The sequence below is a fragment of the Rana temporaria genome, chromosome 11 (genome assembly GCF_905171775.1).
Source record: "Rana temporaria chromosome 11, aRanTem1.1, whole genome shotgun sequence".
NCBI classification, from domain to species: domain Eukaryota; kingdom Metazoa; phylum Chordata; class Amphibia; order Anura; family Ranidae; genus Rana; species Rana temporaria.
Genome location: NC_053499.1, coordinates 151,690,819 through 151,710,158, shown reverse-complemented (window position 1 = coordinate 151,710,158; position 19,340 = coordinate 151,690,819). Strand labels below are relative to the sequence as shown.

Here is a 19,340-nt window from a genome sequence, read left to right as displayed (position 1 = left end):
CTGACTATAACGGTTATTTTTCTTTGGTATTTATTTAGTTATTTATACACAGATGTGCTAGCGCCTCTTATCTTTCACTCAATCGTATTATTACACCCCACTGAAATTTTTAGAGAGCAGCTCAGCTTTATAATATTGTTTTATATTTTTAAAATCTTTTGGCGCGAGATCCCATTTTCCAGCTTTCAAGTGCAAGTTAGAAAAATAAAGAAGCGTACTAGAAAAGCTTTGACACAACTCCATGGAATAAAGTGTCCCTGCTGCCCATCAGAATAAAAATCACTACATGTGCAAATGACTGAGAGCAGGAGGAAATTGTCCATTGTGTACAAGGGCTCTCAAAAGCCATCAAATAATTATGGTGGAACGTACTTGGCACTATTTAGGGTGACATTTGCAGCTAGAAGAGAAGTCTCTGCCAGCTACTCATATACAGGAATAAGTTCAGCGGCTCTACGGCCTGGAGGATGCGGCAACCACCATGAGCCATCAATCACGGGTACCAAGCAAAATGGCTTTGCCATCAAGCAGGCACAGTCCAGCCTCCTTATAATGAAGTGGGTCAGGCAAGCAGCATACAGGACTGGGAGATTTACTGGGGAGCTAGAAAGATGGGGGGTGGGGCAATAACAAAAAGCCGGATGAAGTCACCCTGAGGCTAGTTAAAGGTCCCAGTGAAGTGACTGGCCTCAGGTGATGCACAGAGATTAGGCAAATCTACCTACATAAGTTGTACCCGTTTATCTTAAGCTTCTCGTCTCTACAGCCATTCAACGTGCAGAATTTATACAGCTTGTCTAAAATTCCAAAAAGTAGGGTCCGGGGGGCTGAAGTTAAACTCTGAAGAGCTCAGTGAGGGCAGACACCCCCCCACCCAATCTGCACAGGAACTCCTTCCCCTGTCATCATTTTACCACTTAGTGTCAGAAGTGACTTGTACAGATAGAAAAAACAAGGGGAGGAAGAGAGAAATAAAGAAAGAGAAAAAGAGAAAAAGAGAAAAAGAGAAAAAGAGAAAAAGAGAAAAAGAGAAAGAGAGAAAGAGACAAAGAAAGAGAAAGAGAGAAAGAAAGAGAAAGAGAGAGAGAAAGAGAGAGAAAAAAAAAGAAAGAAAAAGAGAAAAAAAAAGAGAAAGAGAGAGAGAAAGAAAGAGAGAAAGAGAAAGAAAGAGAGAAAGAAAGAGAGAGAGAAAGAAAGAAAGAGAGAGAGAGAAAGAAAGAGAGAAAGAGAAAGAAAGAAAGAGAGAAAGAGAAAGAGAAAGAGAAAAAAAAAAAGAGAAAGAGAAAAAGAGAAAGAGAAAAAGAAAAAGAGAAAGAGAAAAAGAAAAAAAAAAAAAAAAAAAAAGAAAAAAAGAAAGAGAAAGAGAAAAAGAGAGAGAAAGAGAAAGAGAAAAAGAGAAAGAGAAAGAGAGAAAGAGAAAGAGAGAAAGAGAAAGAGAAAGAGAAAGAGAAAGAGAAAGAGAAAGAGAGAAAGAAAAAGAGAAAAAGAGAGAAAGAGAAAGAAAGAAAGACTTTCTCCCTGGTGTGGAGTGTTGTGCTTACCCCCTCCATTGGACTACAGGAGAGTCAGGACGCCCACTAACACACACAGCTCCTTTCTCCATCTGCAATGTAGAGAGCGTCCTGACTCTCCTGTAGTCCAAGGGAGGGGGCGAGCACGACACTCCACACCAGGGAGAAAGCCTCGCAATACTGTGTGGAGTTTCAGACAGAAGAACAGGAAGTGAGGATTCCTCAGAAGAAATAAGGACATTTAAAAGCAAAATGGAAGGATGAGGTAAGTGAAGGAGGACTGCACTAAGGTAAAGGAAGATATTTAGAAAACAGAAAAAAAAAAAAAATTGTACCTTTACAACCCCGTTAAGCACTCCTCACCCCCTTACATGCCACGTTTGGCATGTAATTTTTTTTGAGGGGGGAGTAGGGGCTTCGGTAGGAGTGCGGCTTCCTGTCCCACTTCCTCTTTCCGCCCAGGGACCGCCTCGGCGACTTCTCTTTTCGCCTTAGGCGCCCTTTCCCTTTAGGCCAGGGGTCTCCAAAAATTCTAAACAAAGGGCCGGTTTATTGTCCTTCAGTCTCTTGGAGGGCCGGACTTTGGCCAGTGGGAGTGGAAATTTTCCTGGCATCATTGTTTGTGAACATCTGGTATTAGGGGGGGGGGAGGAATAGTGCCCCATTGCTGGTATCATAGGGAGGAATAGTGCTCTATTAGTTGTGTCAGTGGGAGAAATGGTGCTCCATTGTCGGTGTCAGAATAGTGTCTCGTATCAGTGGGAGGGATAGTGCCCCAAGGGCCGGATAAAGGCAAGCAAAGGGCCGCATCTGGCCCTCGGGCCGCAGTTTGGAGACCACTGCTTTAGGCGATCTCCAGGGACACGCGACAAGTCCCAGGAGATCGCCTGTCCATTCATAGAGCGCAGCGCGACTCGCCCATGCGCAGTGGGTGCCTGGCCGTGAAGCCGAAAGCTGTCGCGGCCGGGTGCCCATTCTATAAATGAAGGCGCGATTTAGAAAAAAAAAATTGTACCTTTACAACCCCTTTAAAGCGGAAGTTGCACTTTTGGGTGGAACTCCGCTTTAAAGAGCATGCGACAGTGCTGGGGCTCAGGGATTGGTTAAGCATGGTCATGTGCGCACATGAAGGGTCTCCTCAGCCCCGAATAGAATGGATTAGAGCTTACACAGGGTTAATATTATTCCCAGTCCTTGTCAATGATTCAAAGACAACGTATTTAAAATTTCTCTTTTCCCCTTAGATGGATGCTCGTTTTGTCTAGGGGAATCGGCTATTTGTTTTAAAATATGAGCAGTACTTACCGTTTACGAGATGCATCTCCTCCGTCGCTTCCGGGTATGGGTCTTCGGGAGCGGGCGTTCCTTCGTGATTGACAGTCTTCCGAGAGGCTTCCGACGGTCGCATCCATCGCGTCACTCGTAGCCGAAAGAAGCCGAACGTCGGTGCGGCTCTATACTGCGCCTGCGCACCGACGTTTGGCTTCTTTCGGAAAATCGTGACGCAATGGATGCGACCGTCGGAAGCCTCTCGGAAGACTGTCAATCAAGAAGGAACGCCCATACCCGGAAGCGACGGAGAAGATGCATCTCGTAAACGGTAAGTACAGCTCCTATTTTAAAACAACTAGCCGATTCCCCTAGACCAAACGACCATCCATCTAAGGGGAAAATGTTTTCTCTATGGGTGAACCTCCGCTTTAAGAAAAAAAAAAAGGATCTAAATTCTATTTTAAACCCCAGAACTGCACGCTTAGTCAAGGGCAGGTTACTTTTTTCAGCTCTAGAAAAACAAAAACAAAAAACACATATGGGTGACCTTGTGTGACGGATCGCCGGGATGATTTGCTCAGCACAACCAATGACAGCCCAGTAACAAGGGACAACAGCCTGCTAGAAAAAACGGTTTCCATAGCAACTTGTTCCATTATAAATCTCACATCATTAAACCAAAATTAGTGAGAAATTTGCACAGAATACATCTGTGTTCCAGGCAAACAAAAGGTAAAAACGGCCTTGAACTTGCAACAGGCAAAACAATACAATACAGGTACTGTTTGCACGATATGTTTTTCTTTTCCCCACTTGTTTGTGGCATTATGGAGAATAGATGGGTACTTTTCTGACTAATGCAAACAGATGACAGAGATAAAAGTCAGAGCGGTAAACAGAAAGAAATGATAAAGGTGCTGCTCTGAACACGAAGGCAGCGGGAGATCAGAAAATGATTCCTTAACCACTTACCGACCAGCCGGTGTCATTATACTGCGGCAGATCGGCACGATCCCGCGAACCGTCGTGGCGGTTCGTCGGCCCCTTTAAGCGCGATAGCAGGCGCGCGTGTGCGTGCCCGCTGCATCGCGGGGGTGCCAATGCTCGTGAACGGCGGTCACAAACGATTGCGGGCACGAGAGGCAGAACAGGGACGCACGTGTGTAAACACTCAAATCCCTGTTCTGTGAGGAGAGACAGAGCGCGAGTTCCTAAGGCTACTTTCACACTGAAGCACTGCTATTTTTAGCGGCGTTTTACCGTTTTGTTTGCCGCGATTTTCGGCCGCTAGCATTGCGGTTTTAAAGGGGTTGTAAAGGTACAATTTTTTTCCCTAAATAGCTTTCTTTACCTGATTGGTTGGTTTTGCGTTATAGAGTCTACAAAATAGGTGATAGTTTTATAGCATTATTTATTATTATATATATTTTTTTTTTTACTAGTAATGGTGGGATCAGCGTTTTTTTTTTTTTATTTATTTGGACTGCGACATTTAACCCCCTTTTTTAACCCCCTTTTTCGGTCGCTAGCGGGGGTTAAAGGGGTTGTAAAAGGTACAATTTTCTTTTTTCCTAAATATCTTCCTTTACCTGATATTTATATATATATAATAAATAATGCCATAAAACTATCCCCTATTTTGTAGACGCTATAACGCAAAACCAATCAATATACGCTCATTGCGATTTTTCTTACCAGAAATATGTAGACGAATACGTATCGGCCTAAACTAAGAAAAAAATGTGCATCTAAAAAAAAAAAAAAAAAAAAAAAGAAGAAGAAGAAGAAGAAGAAGAAGAAGAAGAACTGGGGATGATTAATATAACAAAAAGTACAAAATATTGTGTGCGTTTTTTTTTGTTTTTTTTTAATGTCGCTCTTTTTTGTTTATAGCGCAAAAAATAAAAACCGCAGAGGTGATCAAATACCACCAAAGAAAGTTCTATTTGTAGGGGGAAAAAAATTATAATAAAAAAATATAAGGACTTTATAAGGATTTTGCGGGGGGGAGGGAAAGGACATACATTTTATTTGGGTACAGCGTCGCACGACCGCGCAATTGTCAGTTAAAGTAAGGCCCCTTTCACATTGGGGCGTTTTTCATACGGTACAGCGCTAAAAATAGCGCTGCTATACCGCATGAAAAATCATGCCCCGTAGTGTTCAATGTGAAAGCCCGAAGGCTTTCACACTGAAGCGGTGGGCTAGCAGGAGCGCTCCAAAAGTCCTGCTAGCCGCATCTTTACCGCGGTATAGGAGCGGTGTGTTCGCCGCTCCTATACCGCGCCTTCCCATTGAAATCAATGGAAAAAGTGCGGTAATACCGCCCGCAACGCCCTTTTTCGGCCGCTAGCGGGGGTTAAAACCTCACCGCTAGCGCCCGAATATCGCGGTAAACATGACGGTATAGCCGTGCTACAAATAGCGCGGCTATACCGTCACCGCGGCTCCACGCTGCAATGTGAAAGCAGCCTAACGCTTGCTGTATCGCAAAAAAAAAACGGGGTTACTTACCGGTAACATCCCTTTTCCTGGAGTCTTTCAGGACAGGTACTGTAGAGAGACACAGGCTCCTCCCCTCACAGGAAACACCGCCTTCCAATTAAGAATTTAAGCCTCATCCTCCCTCAGCTCCTCAGTTTTTTCCAGAGTACCTCCGGCCAGCTGGGGAGACACAAGAACACGTCATAAAAGTATAAAATTACATCTTACCTGACGGCCTCGTCTGATGAGTTTCCATAATATCCCCTACAACAAAAGAGGGTGGGTACCAGTGCTGTCCTGAAAGACTCCAGGAAAAGGGATGTTACCGGTAAGTAACCCCGTTTTTCCCTGTTCGTCTTTCAGGACAGGTACTGTAGAGAGGATAAGCGAGCACCTTACCCTAGGGTGGGACAACTGCTTGCAGTACTTTGCGTCCAAAAGCCTGGTCTTTGGTTGAAAGTAGGTCCAGTCTGTAATGTTTTACAAACGTTGAGAAACTAGACCATGTTGCAGCCTTGCAGATCTGCTCCGGGGAAGCACCAGCACACTCTGCTTGGGAAGTTGCTACTGCCCTGGTGGAATGAGCCTTGATACCCTGTGGAGGCTCTACTCCCCTAGAAGAATAGGCTAGAACGATGGCTGCCCTTAACCACCTGGCTATCGTGCGTCTAGAAGCCCTAGACCCTTTCTTGGACCCAGAAAACAAAACAAATAGTGAATCAGCTTTCCTGAACTGACTTGTGTAATCCAAGTATTGTAGGACACACCTCCTAACATCTAGGTTGTGAAACTTGTGTTCCTGTTCCCTCACAGGATTTGAACAAAAAGAAGGCAATGTTATTTCTTGACTTCTGTGAAACTTAGAAGCTACCTTTGGTAGAAAAGCCGGATCTGTCTTAAAAATGATGCGATCCGGAAAAACTTGAAAAAAGGGGACCCTAATAGATAGGGCCTCGAGTTCGCTCACTCTCCTGGCAGTAGTGATCGCTACTAAAAACACTGTTTTGAGAGTGATCACTTTTAAACTACATTTGTCTAAAGGCTCAAATGGTTCTACTGTAAAGGCTTGAAGAACCAATGAGAGATCCCAAACTGGGAAGTTGGAGGTTTTAACAGGTCTCCGTCTACTCAAAGCCTTAAAAAATCTAGAGACCCAAGGGTCAAATGCTAGTTGTTTTTCAAAAAATACACTTAGCGCTGACACCTGACCCTTCAGCGTGCTAGTTGCCAATCCTTTATCAGCTCCAGCTTGAAGAAATTCTAAAACAGCCACAGAGCTGTTGACACTGAATGAGCTTTCTGCACACCAGATGTTAAACCGTTTCCACACTTTTTGGTAAATGGCTTGCGTCTCCTTCTTTCTACAGCTTAGGAGTGTTTCAACCAAGCGTTCTGAAAACCCTTTGCCCCTCAGCAGCTCTTCCTCAGAAGCCAGGCTGCCAGGTTCCATCTCTCTACCTGCGGGCAGCAGATTGGACCCTGCAAAAGGAGATCCTCCCGAATTGGTAGAATCCAAGGAGATTCTATCGATAGATTTTTTAGGATAGAGAACCATGGTCTCCTGGGCCAATGAGGTGCGATGAGAATGAGTGTTGTGTTCTCCCCCTGCAGTTTCCTCAGGACTGCTGGTATTAGAACCGGAGGGGGGAAAGCATAACACCTGGAGAACTTCCAGGTTTGGGCCAGAGCGTCCACCGCCAGAGCTCCATCCCATCTGTTTAGGGAAAAAAAGAGCCGAGTTTTGGCATTTTCTCTTGAGGCGAATAAATCCACCTCCGGAAGACCCCATCTTTGAGTGATCGCTCTGAAAACTTCCTGATTCAGAACCCAATCGCCCTCCCTCAGTTTCTTCCTGCTGAGGAAGTCTGCGACCTGATTTAATTCTCCCTTCAGATGTATGGCTGAGAGGGACAAGACATTGGCCTCCGCCCATATGAGAATAGATTTTGTCAGATCCCATAAGGACTTGCTCCTGGTGCCCCCCTGCTTGTTGACATAAGCTACTGCCGAGGAGTTGTCTGTCCTGATTCGAACATGCTGTCCCTGCAGCTCCTTCTGAAAGGCTTTGAGGGCTAACTCTATCGCTTTTAGTTCTCTCCAATTCGAAGATTTTTGCGAGTCCTCTTTTGCCCAGCGACCCTGTGTCAGAAGGGAGTCCAGGTGTGCTCCCCAACCGGAGCCACTGGCATCTGTTGTCACTGTTCTGGAAATCGGGGAGATCCAATCCAGGCCCTGTAAAAGGTTCGCCCCCTTCCTCCACCACCAAAGGGACCTCTTGATGTGAACCGGTATGGATATCAGGGAATCCAAGGATTCCGGTTTGTGGTCCCAAATGTTCAGTATGAACAGTTGTAGAGGTCGGAAATGCAGACCCGCCCACTGCACTGCAGGAAGACAAGATGTTAATAACCCCAGAGCTGACATGACTTTCCTTATCGGAAGCTGGCAACTGCTCTGAAGAAGTGATATTACGTTGTCCACCTTCTGAACTTTTTCTATTGGGAGAAAAGTCATCTGTCTGGTTGAGTCCAGTACATATCCCAGAAAAGTGACTCTTTGGGAGGGTGTCAGGCTGGATTTTTCCAGATTGAGTAACCAACCTAGGTTCTCCAGAATCCCCTTTGCAACCTGGAGGTCCTGGGACAACCGTGTCGGAGAGTCTGCAAAGAATAGCAGATCGTCCAGGTAAGCTATCACCAGGATGCCCTTGAGACGTAGAAAGGCTAGTACCTCCACCATCACTTTGGTGAATATGCGGGGGGAAGAGGAGAGCCCGAAGGGGAGTGCTTTGAATTGCAGGTGAAACATCCCCTCTCTGGACCTCACGGCCAGTCTGAGAAATCTCTGATGGCATTCCGCTATTGGGATGTGTAGGTAGGCATCCTTTAAATCTATGGATGCCATGAAGCAGTTCGGAAGGAGGAGTGTCCTCACGGAATAGATGGAATCCATCCGAAACCGTTTGTACGTGACCGAGGTGTTTAGAGGTTTTAAATTCAGTATAAGCCTGAATTTTCCTGAAGGCTTGCGGACCACAAATATGTGGGAGTAGAAGCCCTTTCCTATCTCCTCCGATGGAACCCGAACTACCACCTCCTGATCCTCCAACTCCTGAAGAGAGGAGATCAGAGCCACAGATTTCTCTTTGCATTGGGGCAAATTGGTGACTAAGAGTCTGGATGGGGGGGGACTTGAGAATTCTAGTCTGTACCCTCTCCTTATGATCCCCAGCACAAATTGGTTGCTGGTGATCGTCTCCCATTGTGGGAGAAAGGCCCCCAACCTTCCTCCCACCTTGACTCCGTCATTGAGGTTTTTGGGGCTGTTCAGGAGCACGAAAAAGTGCCCCGGCACGGCCTTTCCCTTTTGGTCCCCAAAACTTTTTCTTTCCCTCAGGTTTGGGGACTTCCACCTTCTTTTGGGTCCAGAATTTTTTCTTTGTCTGTCCCCCAAAATTTTTTCTTTAAGGGGAAAGCCTTCTTCTTGTCGGCTGTACGATCTAAGACAGCCTCCAAGCCTGGCCCAAATAATAAGTCTCCTGTAAGGGGGATCCCGCACAATTTAACCTTTGAGGCGCTATCCCCCTGCCATGTCTTGAGCCAGAGAGCTCTTCTTGCAGAATTAGATAGAGCTGCAGATCTGGCAGACATGCGGATTGACTCTGCTGAGGCGTCCGCTACATACCGTACGCCACTCAGTAAAGTTGGAAAAGAGGAAAGTATAGTCTCTTTTGGCGTTCCGGCCTCAATATGTGCCTTAATTTGTAAGAGCCAATGCTCTAAATTACGGGCCACCACTGTTGCTGCCATAGCTGGCTTAAGGTTCCCCTGGGAAGCATCCCAGGACTTTTTTAATAGCGAATCCATCCGCCTGTCCATGGGGTCTGAAAGGACCCCCATGTCCTCAAACGCCAAGTCCGTATGTCGGGATACCTGCGAAAAGGCGGCATCTAGTTTGGGGGATTTGTTCCATACTGAAGCCTCCTCTTCAGAAAAAGGAAACCTCCTCTTCAAAGAGTTTGAGAAGAAAGGTTTCCTCTCTGGGTCCTGCCATTCTTTTTTGATGGCATTGACCAGTACTTCATGGACTGGAAAAACCCTTTTCTTTTGTTCTCCCAAACCACTGTACATCTGGTCATGGAGTGACAGTGTCTTTTTCTCCTCAACTATCCCTAAAGTAGCGTGGATAGTTTCCAATAACTCTTCCACCTCTTCAAGGGAAAGCTTGTAGCGAGAGACCTTTGAGGACCCTGCCTCTGTCTTCTCACTATCTGACTCCTCTTGGGAGCTAGAAGCGGCACTGTCTTGCTCCTCCTCAGCATCCTCTCTGATATCCGCAGGTTTCTCTCTACTCCCAGAGGGAAGAACCTCAGGATTCGGTGGAATTACCTGTTGCGCTACAGAAGGGCTGCTTTGGGGCAATTGAAAATTAGCAAAAATATCTTTAAACGATTGAAAGGTGCCAGAAAGCTCTTTCATAGAAGCTGCTAATTCAGATGCCTGCTCTGCCTCCCTTTCTTTAACCAGCCCCTCAATACATTTCCTGCAAAGTGCTTTGTTCCAACTCTCACTAAGTGAAGATCTGCAGGAAGGGCATTTCTTCCTGCTGTGGGCTGATTTTTCTGTGGATTTCTGAAAAACACAGAAGAAAGTGGAGGCTAGATTAAAAGAGAGACCAGCGCATAACACAGGTAACCACCAGGAGTGTTCTAGGACCAACCACCACCAGGGTTCCAGACACACTACACTAACAAACTCCCCGACCACCAGGAGAAGAAAACAAAAAAAAATCACCAGTGAAGCTGTACAACATGATAAGGGAACACCACCCCAGGGTTCTCCTTACCTTAGAGTGGCTGGTGCTGTCGTCATCCGGAGGTGCACGGGAAGCCTCTGCTTCCGACATCTCGCTGAGGAATGTGGTCGCGACTGCCTGCCAAAACGCCGACCCTACGGCTGAGAAGAGAGAGGCCGCACCAGCCCAGCGTCAGGCCTTTTCACACTGCAGCGTCCGGGACCAGTGACGCGTATCCGGCGGAAGTGCCCGCCCCCCCCCGGAACTGACGTCACTCGTCATCCGGTCCGGCCCAGCTCCTGGCCGACTGTGAAATCTCACAGGGAGCGTGCACCCCGCCTGCAGCGCCACCCCTGTGCGTTGAGTGAATAGGCCTCCGCGGCTGAATCCACCCCAGGAATGTCCGCGGGACGCTACACGGCGATGTCCTGGGTAAGTGACTTCCCCAGTCAACCAGGACGCCATGCGTTTAAAAAATAGCCCTGAGCCCAGGGAGAACAGGTCCCCCCTCTCAGGAAAACTGGCCTCAGCTTCCCCAGCTGTCTGGCCCTTGGCCCCCAGCGGTGTCTCCCCTCCGGAGGAAACACCATAAACTGAGGAGCTGAGGGAGGATGAGGCTTAAATTCTTAATTGGAAGGCGGTGTTTCCTGTGAGGGGAGGAGCCTGTGTCTCTCTACAGTACCTGTCCTGAAAGACGAACAGGGAAAAATGGCCTGGCCATGAAGTGGGGGGGGGGGGTTAAATCCTTCGGAGCTGAAGTGGTAAATAGAAGGTTGAAAATAATAATGAACTCAAACTGAAGACTCAGGTAATGATCACATATCCCATGTCGTGTTTCAAGTTTCAAGGCTGCGCACAGCAGACAATGGCGGCTACAAACATATTCTCTTTCTTCAATCAAATCCTTCAGCTGTCTGTATTTCATCTAAAATAAAGTGTTTTTTTTCCCGTCAAGGAGAAAATGGAGGAGGAGGAGGAGAGGTCAGCTGAAGCACAAGCAGTGAAAGAGGATTCTCTGAAGTGAAAAGAAAAGATGGGAATTTGTCATGCAACAATATAAAGCATCAACACATTTCGTGGCACTCTAAAGGTCACTTCATCAGGATGGGTGTACAAAGCACAGCAATTGCTTTAAAGGTGTGACATTCACCCGCTTCACAGAGAGAACTACAACATATGTCTGTTACAGCGACCCAATGCCATGGGCTCATTATTAGAAACAATGACATTTGACTGAAGGACTGAGATGCGTTTTGTACACCTATTACTAATGCCACGAAACAGAGGGTTTAGAGCTGAACTCTGCACACAGGGGCGAGCCCCCCGGGCCCCGCACTTCACACTCGGTACAGAACGCATCCCTGAACGCTGCACTCGGTGCAGGATGCCTAGTCCTGAACCCTGCACTCTGCAGGATGCCTAGTCCTGAACCCTGCACTCTGCAGGATGCCTAGTCCTGAACCCTGCACTCTGTATGTGGCACACCCCAGATACAACCAGCCCTTTGAGGGCGACCATACTGCTAATGAAATAGAGTTTGACACTCCTGGTCTAGATGATGCTGGATGTCCTTCAACCAGGAAATGAGGCGGGCTCCATCTGATTTGATAAAGCTTCTAATGCCTCATACACACGTACGGGATTTCTGACAGGAAAAGTTCCCGTCGGAAATCCCGAGAACCTGCTCGGTTCAGTCTTTCCCTCTGCACACGGACAGTTTTCCCGACAGGAAAACTGCGATGGAGCTTTGGCCAGGAATGCCGGACGTGTGCATGCTCCATCGCAGTTTTTTCCCATAGGAAAACTCCCAAAACCCCCTGGGCAAAAGTCCGCTGGTTTTCCCTGCGAGAAAAAAAAAAAAGAACTGGTTCTCTTTTTGCCCGGTGGTTTTTGGGCAGTTTTCCCATCGAAAAAACTGAGGAGCATACACGCGGCCGGGATTCCTGGCCAAAGCTCCATCGCCGTTTTCCCGTCAGGAAAACTGATCGTGTGTACGAGGCTTGTGGCTCAGTGTAAAAAGTTCAGTGGGCAGTAAACTTAAAGCGGAGGTTCACCCTAAAAACAAGTATATACCATTCAATCCAGCATACTGCAGACATGAACAGTATGCCGTTTTTTTCTTTTCGGTTTACATACCGTAGTATAGGTATTTCCCCCCCCCCCCCCCCCCGGCTTCCGGGTAGTGAATCCCGCGGGAGTGGGCATTCCTATTCAGAGACTAAGTGATTGACGTATGACAAAAGCTTCCCCACCGGCGCATAATGCACGTCACCATTTTCCGAAAGAAGCCGAACTACGAGTCGGCGCTATACGGCGCCTGCGCACAGACGTTCAGCTTTTTTCCGAAACTGGTGACGCGCCTTTTGCGCCGGTGGGGAAGCTTTTGTCATACGTCAATCACTTTGCCTCTGAATAGGAACGCCCACTCCCGCGGGATTCACTACCCAGAACCCGGGGGAGAAAATACCTATACTACGGTATGTAAACCAGAAAAAAAAAAAAAAAACAGAATACTGTACATGTCGGCAGTATGCTGGATTGAATGGTATATACTTATTTTTAGGGTGAACCCTCGCTTTAACCACTTAAGCCCCAAACCAAAATGCTGCCTAAAGACCCAAGGGGTTTTTACAGTTCGGGACTGCGTCGCTTTAACAGACAATTGCGCGGTCGTGCGACGTGGCTCCCAAACAAAATTGGCGTCTTTTTTTCCCCACAAATAGAGCTTTCTTTTGGTGGTATTTGATCACCTCTGCGGTTTTTATTTTTTGCGCTATAAACAAAAATAGAGCGACAATTTTGAAAAAAAATGCAATATTTTTTACTTTTTGCTATAATAAATATCCCCCAAAAACATATATAAAAATTTTTTTTTCCTCAGTTTAGGCCGATACGTATTCTTCTACCTATTTTTGGTAAAAAAAAAAAAATCGCAATAATCGTTTATCGGTTGGTTTGCGCAAAATTTATAGTGTTTACAAAATAGGGGATAGTTTTTTTGCATTTTTTTTTTTTTTTTTTTTACTACTAATGGCGGCGATCAGCGATTTTTTTCGTGACTGCGACATTATGGCGGACACTTCGGACAATTTTGACACATTTTTGGGACAATTGTCATTTTCACAGCAAAAAATGCATTTAAATTGCATTGTTTATTGTGAAAATGACAGTTGCAGTTTGGGAGTTAAACACAGGGGGCGCTGTAACATTTAGGGATCACTGTGTATGCGTTTACTAGTGTAGGGGGGTGTGGCTGTAGGAATGACGTCATCGATCGTGTCTTCCCTATAAATGGGATGACGCGATCGATGCGCCGACACAGTGAAGCACGGGGAAGCCGTGTTTACACACGGCTCTCCCCGTTCTTCAGCTCCGGGGAGCAATCGCAACGGAGCGGCTATAAACGAATAGCCGCGCCGTCGTCCCGGATCGCTCCTGAAGCCACGGGAACCGTCGCATGTATCGGGGGGGGTCCCGATCGGACCCCCGACCCACGTCAAGCAGAGGACGTATATATACGTTGATGTGCCTGCCTGTGCCATTCTGCTGACGTATATGTACATGAGGCGGTCCTTAAGTGGTTAAAGTAAGTCATTTACGTACCGGAGAGAAGCCTTTACAACTGTCCAATACAAAAAGGTAACTATGGAGCTCTACATTATATCCACACAGTGCTGACAACTTTATACCTTAAGAAATTAAACGGCTACACTTATAGGGATCTCTCCTCTAGCTAGATAAAGCTTTCATCTACAAGACCTGTTATTTATGTCTACTTACTGTTCAAGGTTCAGCTTGTTAAATATTTCAACAGTAGTCTCCAACACTTTATCCACATAATCCACCCGGTCAGGATAACACTTCATAGCCAGATTAATGAGGGATACTTGCAAGGACACAACATCTTCGGACGGCATGTCCTGCCGAGACTGCGGGAGGAAAAGAAGGCGATGATGGCTGTATGAAAAATGTATATAATTTTAGATATAAACCTCTTTCTGAAACCTGAGTTCCCATGTTTTCCTACTTCCTGGGGCCTTGAGGTGCATGACACTAGTGAAAGGAGAAGAGGGGAGCAGTTCTGTAGTGCTACACGTCTTATATCCAGGAAACAATGCTGCTCCCCCATAGATACAGTACAGTGAGTGAGCGTGTCATCCTAGGACAGGAAGTGTGTTACTGGCAGGATCATCAGGTGAAAAGAAAGGTAAAAAAAAAAAAAAAAGCCTCAAAAACTAAACGCAGCCAACACATCTAGAAATTGGCAAGCTAAAGTATATTCCTAAACAAACAAAAATTAAATGCAGTTTAATAGTGTTGAAAATGTAATATATGCACAATAAACAAATAATCGCATCAGTGCCATCACACCAAAACAAGCGGGGGTTCACCCAAAAAACAAGTATATAACATTAGATTCAGTATACCTCAAACATGTACAGTATGCCTTTTTTTTTGGGGGGGGGGGGGGGGGTGTACATGCGGTATTATCGGTATTTTTCTCCCGTCTTCCGGGTACTTGCTCCCGCGGGACTGGGCGTTCCTGTGCAGTGCCGCAATGTAAACTGGGACTTCGCCCATATGATTAACGTGCCTGAGAAAAACTCCCCCCGGCGGATAAGTTGCGTCATGACTTTCCGAAAATAGCCGAACTGCGAGTCGGCTCTATACGGCTCTTAAAGTGGTTGTAAACCCTTATTTTTCACTTTTACCTACAGGCAAGCCTATAATACGGCTTATCTGTAGGTATAAAGAATATCTCCTAAACCTGTACGGTTTAGGAGATATTCCCCTCGCAATGCGCCGCTGATTGCAGCGGCGCATACGCAGGGGGGATCCACGGCGAAAGGACCGGCAGCCGCCGGACCTTCCTGCGTTTAAATCTCCCGCGCGCACGCACGTCATCGCCGCTCCAGCCAATCACAGCGCTGTAGCGGCGATACCCGGAAGACACGCCGGAGCAAGATGACATCTCGCTCGGCATGGACCAGGTAAGTGCTACACACCTCGTTCCGAGGTAAGTATTTCATAATCAGCTATTATGCGGTGCATACTAGCTGATTATGCCTTTTGCCTTGCAGGTTTAAAAAAAAAAAAAAAAAAAATTATATATGCGGTTTACAACCGCTTTAATGGTTTTATCCATGTTATTTTAACAAATTTTGTAATAAATAATTTTTTATATCAATTTTGGTTGTTGCGTCTCTTTACAATACCGTTAAAGTCCCGTAAAACTGTTCCTTTTTTTCTAAAACAACTGAAAATCATAAAAGTACTCTCATACTGTTCCTTTTTATAACGTGACCCCATTACAAGTATGCAATGTATTCTTCAGTGCTCAACCTTAATATGCTTCCATGTTACATACGTAGTAGTTACACAGTAGGTCCATCAAGTCCAACCTATGTGTGTGATTATATGTCAGTATTACATTGTATATCCCTGTATGTTGTGGTATTCCAAATGGAAAATATTCACACACACCAACAGTCCATGTTCTTTTTCCAATTTTTAAATAAGATGGACTCTCACTTTAAATGTTGGCACCTTACCCTTTTAAGTGGATATAGGAAGTGGTGCCATTATATATATATATCCCCTTACCACCCTGTTTTTTGTTTTTTATTCTATCCTTGTTGTCAGTAAGCACAGGCGTCAATCCTACAAGGCTAAAAGTGTGAACTGCTGTCAGATCACCGGGTTGAGCTTTTACACCAGCATTTTATGTGGAGAACAGAGGAGTTCTGTTTAGAAATGGTTATTCCAGCTTGACAAATATGGCCTCTTTCACCCCTCTTGCAAACCAGCCCACCCTGTCCATAATGTGCACCTACAGGCATAGGTGTGCACCCCAAAGCTCAGACACACATGAACACCACCTGCTTTTACAGGGAGGAGGCTCTGATGGTAGGAGACAGATGATTAGGAGCATATTACACTACACCCTAAATACGGGTGTAATGGGTTCCTAAATTTGAACCTAGCCTTTATTTACACTGGCACCCCCAACCACCCATCTGGTGCCACCCATGGATAATGCTAAAGTACGTGGGGTAATTAGGGTGTGCCTAGGCACACACCCTGTGCCATTACGCCTATGCCTACAGGCCTCTTTCACATGGGGCGGATTACACCCTGGTCAGCAGGGGATAGGCTGACAGATTTCACCCACATAGCTACAAAGAATACTCTCCATTTCTTACCTGAATGACTGTGGCCACTTGCTGAGAGAAAATGTCAAACAGTTTTATATCTGCTGGGATGCCGGGTCCATCTTCTCTGTGCGCAAATAGCGCTAGTCTGTGGAGGAGGGAACAGAGAACAGATCAACAGATGGCTTACAGGAATGCAAGCAAAAGGAAAGCCATGGCAAAATTCTACACCAGAACTGTAACCTCAGAATCTGGAATTACCTGTCAATTAAAGCGATGATGATGTTTTTTACATTCACGTTTTGGTGAAGTTCGGCACAAGAGCGGAGAAAAGGATTCAGAGTTTGGAGGTGAAATTCATCGGGAAAGACCTAAAGACAATAAAACAAAAAAACTCAAAATAAAGTGAGAAAGGGTTGGAACCACCAATGGATTTTTTACAGCCTGGTTGCCCATTGCGGATATTTACCTTTACTTTCTTTTCTAAATTCTGCACAGAAAGGGAATACCGTTATATACTCGAGTATAAGCCGAAAATGCCCCCCTCGGCCTATACGTCACCTTTTTGTGCCTGATCTCCCAGATTTTGGGGACCCGATACCGGACGGCCGTAGGTCCCCTGGACCCCAAACTTGGCACACATGTAGCCCTTCCTCTACAAGTGTGCAAAGTTTGTTGTCCGTGGGGACCTACGGCCGGGGAGCACCGATTTTTCAAAGCCGGGCACCCCTTCCATAGACTCCCATGTTAAACTGTAATTTCTCCAGTGACTTGGGGACCAGTCGTAGGTCCCCTGGATCTGGAACTTGGCACACGTATAGCTCCATTTCTCCTCTACAAGTGTGCAAAGTTTGTTGTCCGGGGGACCTACGGCCGGGGAGCACCGATTTTTCAAAGCCGGGGAAACCCCTTCCATTGACTCCCATGTTAAATGTCAGTCTAGTCATGGACACAGTGAGGCATGGGCACAGTAAGGCATGCACATGGACAACCTAGGCTTATACTCGAGACAGTACGTTTTTCCATTTTTTTGTGGTGAATTTGGGTGCCTCGGCTTATATTCGGGTCGGCTTATACTCGAGTATATACGGTAATCACCCCTTAAAGTGGATGTAAACCCATTCTGTAGGCTTGTACCTACAGTTAGGCCTAGAATAAAGCTTACCTGTAGGTACTATGAATATCTTCTAAACTTTCATGCAGCCGAGTGAGGTCACTCTGAAGTGAGGGTCAACCTGTGCCCTCCCTTCAGAGCTCGGTGCCACGGAAAGCGCAGGAGTGCCGTCAACACGGAGCAGCCAAATCAAATGGCCAGAGGAAACAAACCCAGAACGAAGACCAGGTAAAGATAGAAGCGTCTGTTAGAGCCAACAGCACTGCGGTGCAGGGCTTAGTTCTAAGGTAAGTATTTGCCTTTACTTTGAAGGGTTTCAAAAAATAAATAAAAAATTGGCGCGGTTAACTTCCGCTTTAAGGCTTGGTACACAGAAACTAGAAGACATTCGGCCACTGTGTACAACAGCCTGTCCAACAAAGCTAGCCATCGAATGGGCGTGCTGGAAAACCATCAACCGATCGGCATTCGTCAGCAATGGCTGCCCGTTCTGGCAGGGTGCTAGTCCTCCTGTCAGAACACAATAGCTTAGTGGGGAGATCCCTGTACTAACATCGCATAGTAAATACAGTGAGCTCCTCAGTATTTTCTTTGTTCAGCCTGCTGGGTTGAACGGAATTTTATATACACTAAAGCCTGTTAGACTGATGAACAGCAGGGATGCTCGCAACTGTACAGTAGCCATCTTTCACATGATTTTGAAGATTACGGTAAATCGTTTTTGCAATTGGAGCACGTGTCCCTTTTGTGTTATTTTATATTACCGTATTTAATCTGTGTATACGGCGCACTTTTTTCCCCTTAAAATCAGGGGAAAACCGTCAGTGCGCGATATACGCCGATCTCCGCTGTCTCCGACATTGTCCGAGCCGAGCGCACTGTGCACTCGGCTAGGCTCGGCTCCGCCCGCAGCCACGCGAGAGAAGCCGAGTGCGCAGGAAATCCGGCTCTGCACAGCGCGCCAAATTCAAACACACGACGCTGCAACTCTGCAGACGGACACCCACAAGGCTCGACGGACCCCGCCGCAGACGGACACCCCCAAGGCTCGACGGACCCCGCGCAAAGGCCGCAGACGGACGCCGGGGCAAGACATCCAAAATGTAAGTTTTTTCCCTAAACTTCCCTTCTCAGCTTGGGGTGCACGCTATACACCGGCGCGCGGTATACGCCGATAAATTAATATTAGGACACCTACCTGTCCTGCAGTCCAGCGCCGTCCGCAGCAGAGGATGAGCGATCGCTTGTCACTCTGCTGCTCCCCCCGCCATCCACAGTGAGGGAACCAGGAAGTGAAGCGCTCCGGCTTCACTGCCCGGTTCCCTACGGCGCATGCGCGAGTCACTCTGCGCCTGTCGATTGGCTCCCGCTGTGTACTGGGAGCCGAGTGTGGTGGCGGGAGGTGACGTCATGCCCACAGTCTGCCAGAGACTGTCGTGGCCGGAAGTGGGTGCAAATTCCTGTCTTTAGACAGGTATCTGCACCCCCCTCCCCCCTGAAAGGTGTCAAATGACACCGGAGGGGGGGGAGGGTTCCGATCAGCGCAAGTTCAACTTTAGGGTGGAGCTCCGCTTTAACTTCAAAAGCATTGTGCAGCATTGAAGGGAATGTTTACCTGTATGATACACTCCATGAGGTATTCCTGGGCAAGTGCATCTCTGCAGTTCACCACTTGTTCCAGTATCCCAGGCAGAACAATCTGGAAGAGACAAAAAAAAAAAAACTGTGACAACTGGCTGTCTGCTGTCCTGTCTTATTGTGACAAGGCTGTTCCTCCGTAGATACAGTACTATAAATGAGCATTTTCACCCTAGGAGAGGAAGTGTGTTACCAGAAAAAAAAAAAAGCCTTAAGGTGTTTGTTACCCCAACATTTCATATTCCTGATATGTGGCTGCTGTATCATGTACTTGTATGAGAAAGTATCCTGTCCTCTTTGCATTGCTTCCTTTATGTGAAATCCCCTGTGTTGTTTCTGCCAGTCCATCTACTTTCCTATTAAAAAAATGACCAC

The 19,340-nt window shown here is 46.5% G+C and overlaps 2 protein-coding genes across 2 annotated transcripts in view; one reads left to right on the top strand and one right to left on the bottom strand.

Annotated features, from left to right (window-relative positions):
* PDCD5 (programmed cell death 5) overlaps positions 1-19,340 on the top strand; it is a 302,413-nt gene that overhangs the window by 21,303 nt on the left and 261,770 nt on the right. The gene's annotated exons all lie outside the window — the stretch shown is intronic.
* The window catches only part of VPS35 (VPS35 retromer complex component), a 162,550-nt gene that overhangs the window by 105,043 nt on the left and 38,167 nt on the right, over positions 1-19,340 (bottom strand). Inside the window, exons 7-10 of the mRNA XM_040329463.1 lie at positions 18,943-19,026; positions 16,475-16,584; positions 16,265-16,361; positions 13,842-13,990 (exon numbers count right to left, since the gene is read on the bottom strand). Coding sequence (XP_040185397.1) covers positions 13,842-13,990; positions 16,265-16,361; positions 16,475-16,584; positions 18,943-19,026 — 440 coding nt within the window. The remainder of the gene's footprint in view (positions 1-13,841; positions 13,991-16,264; positions 16,362-16,474; positions 16,585-18,942; positions 19,027-19,340) is intronic.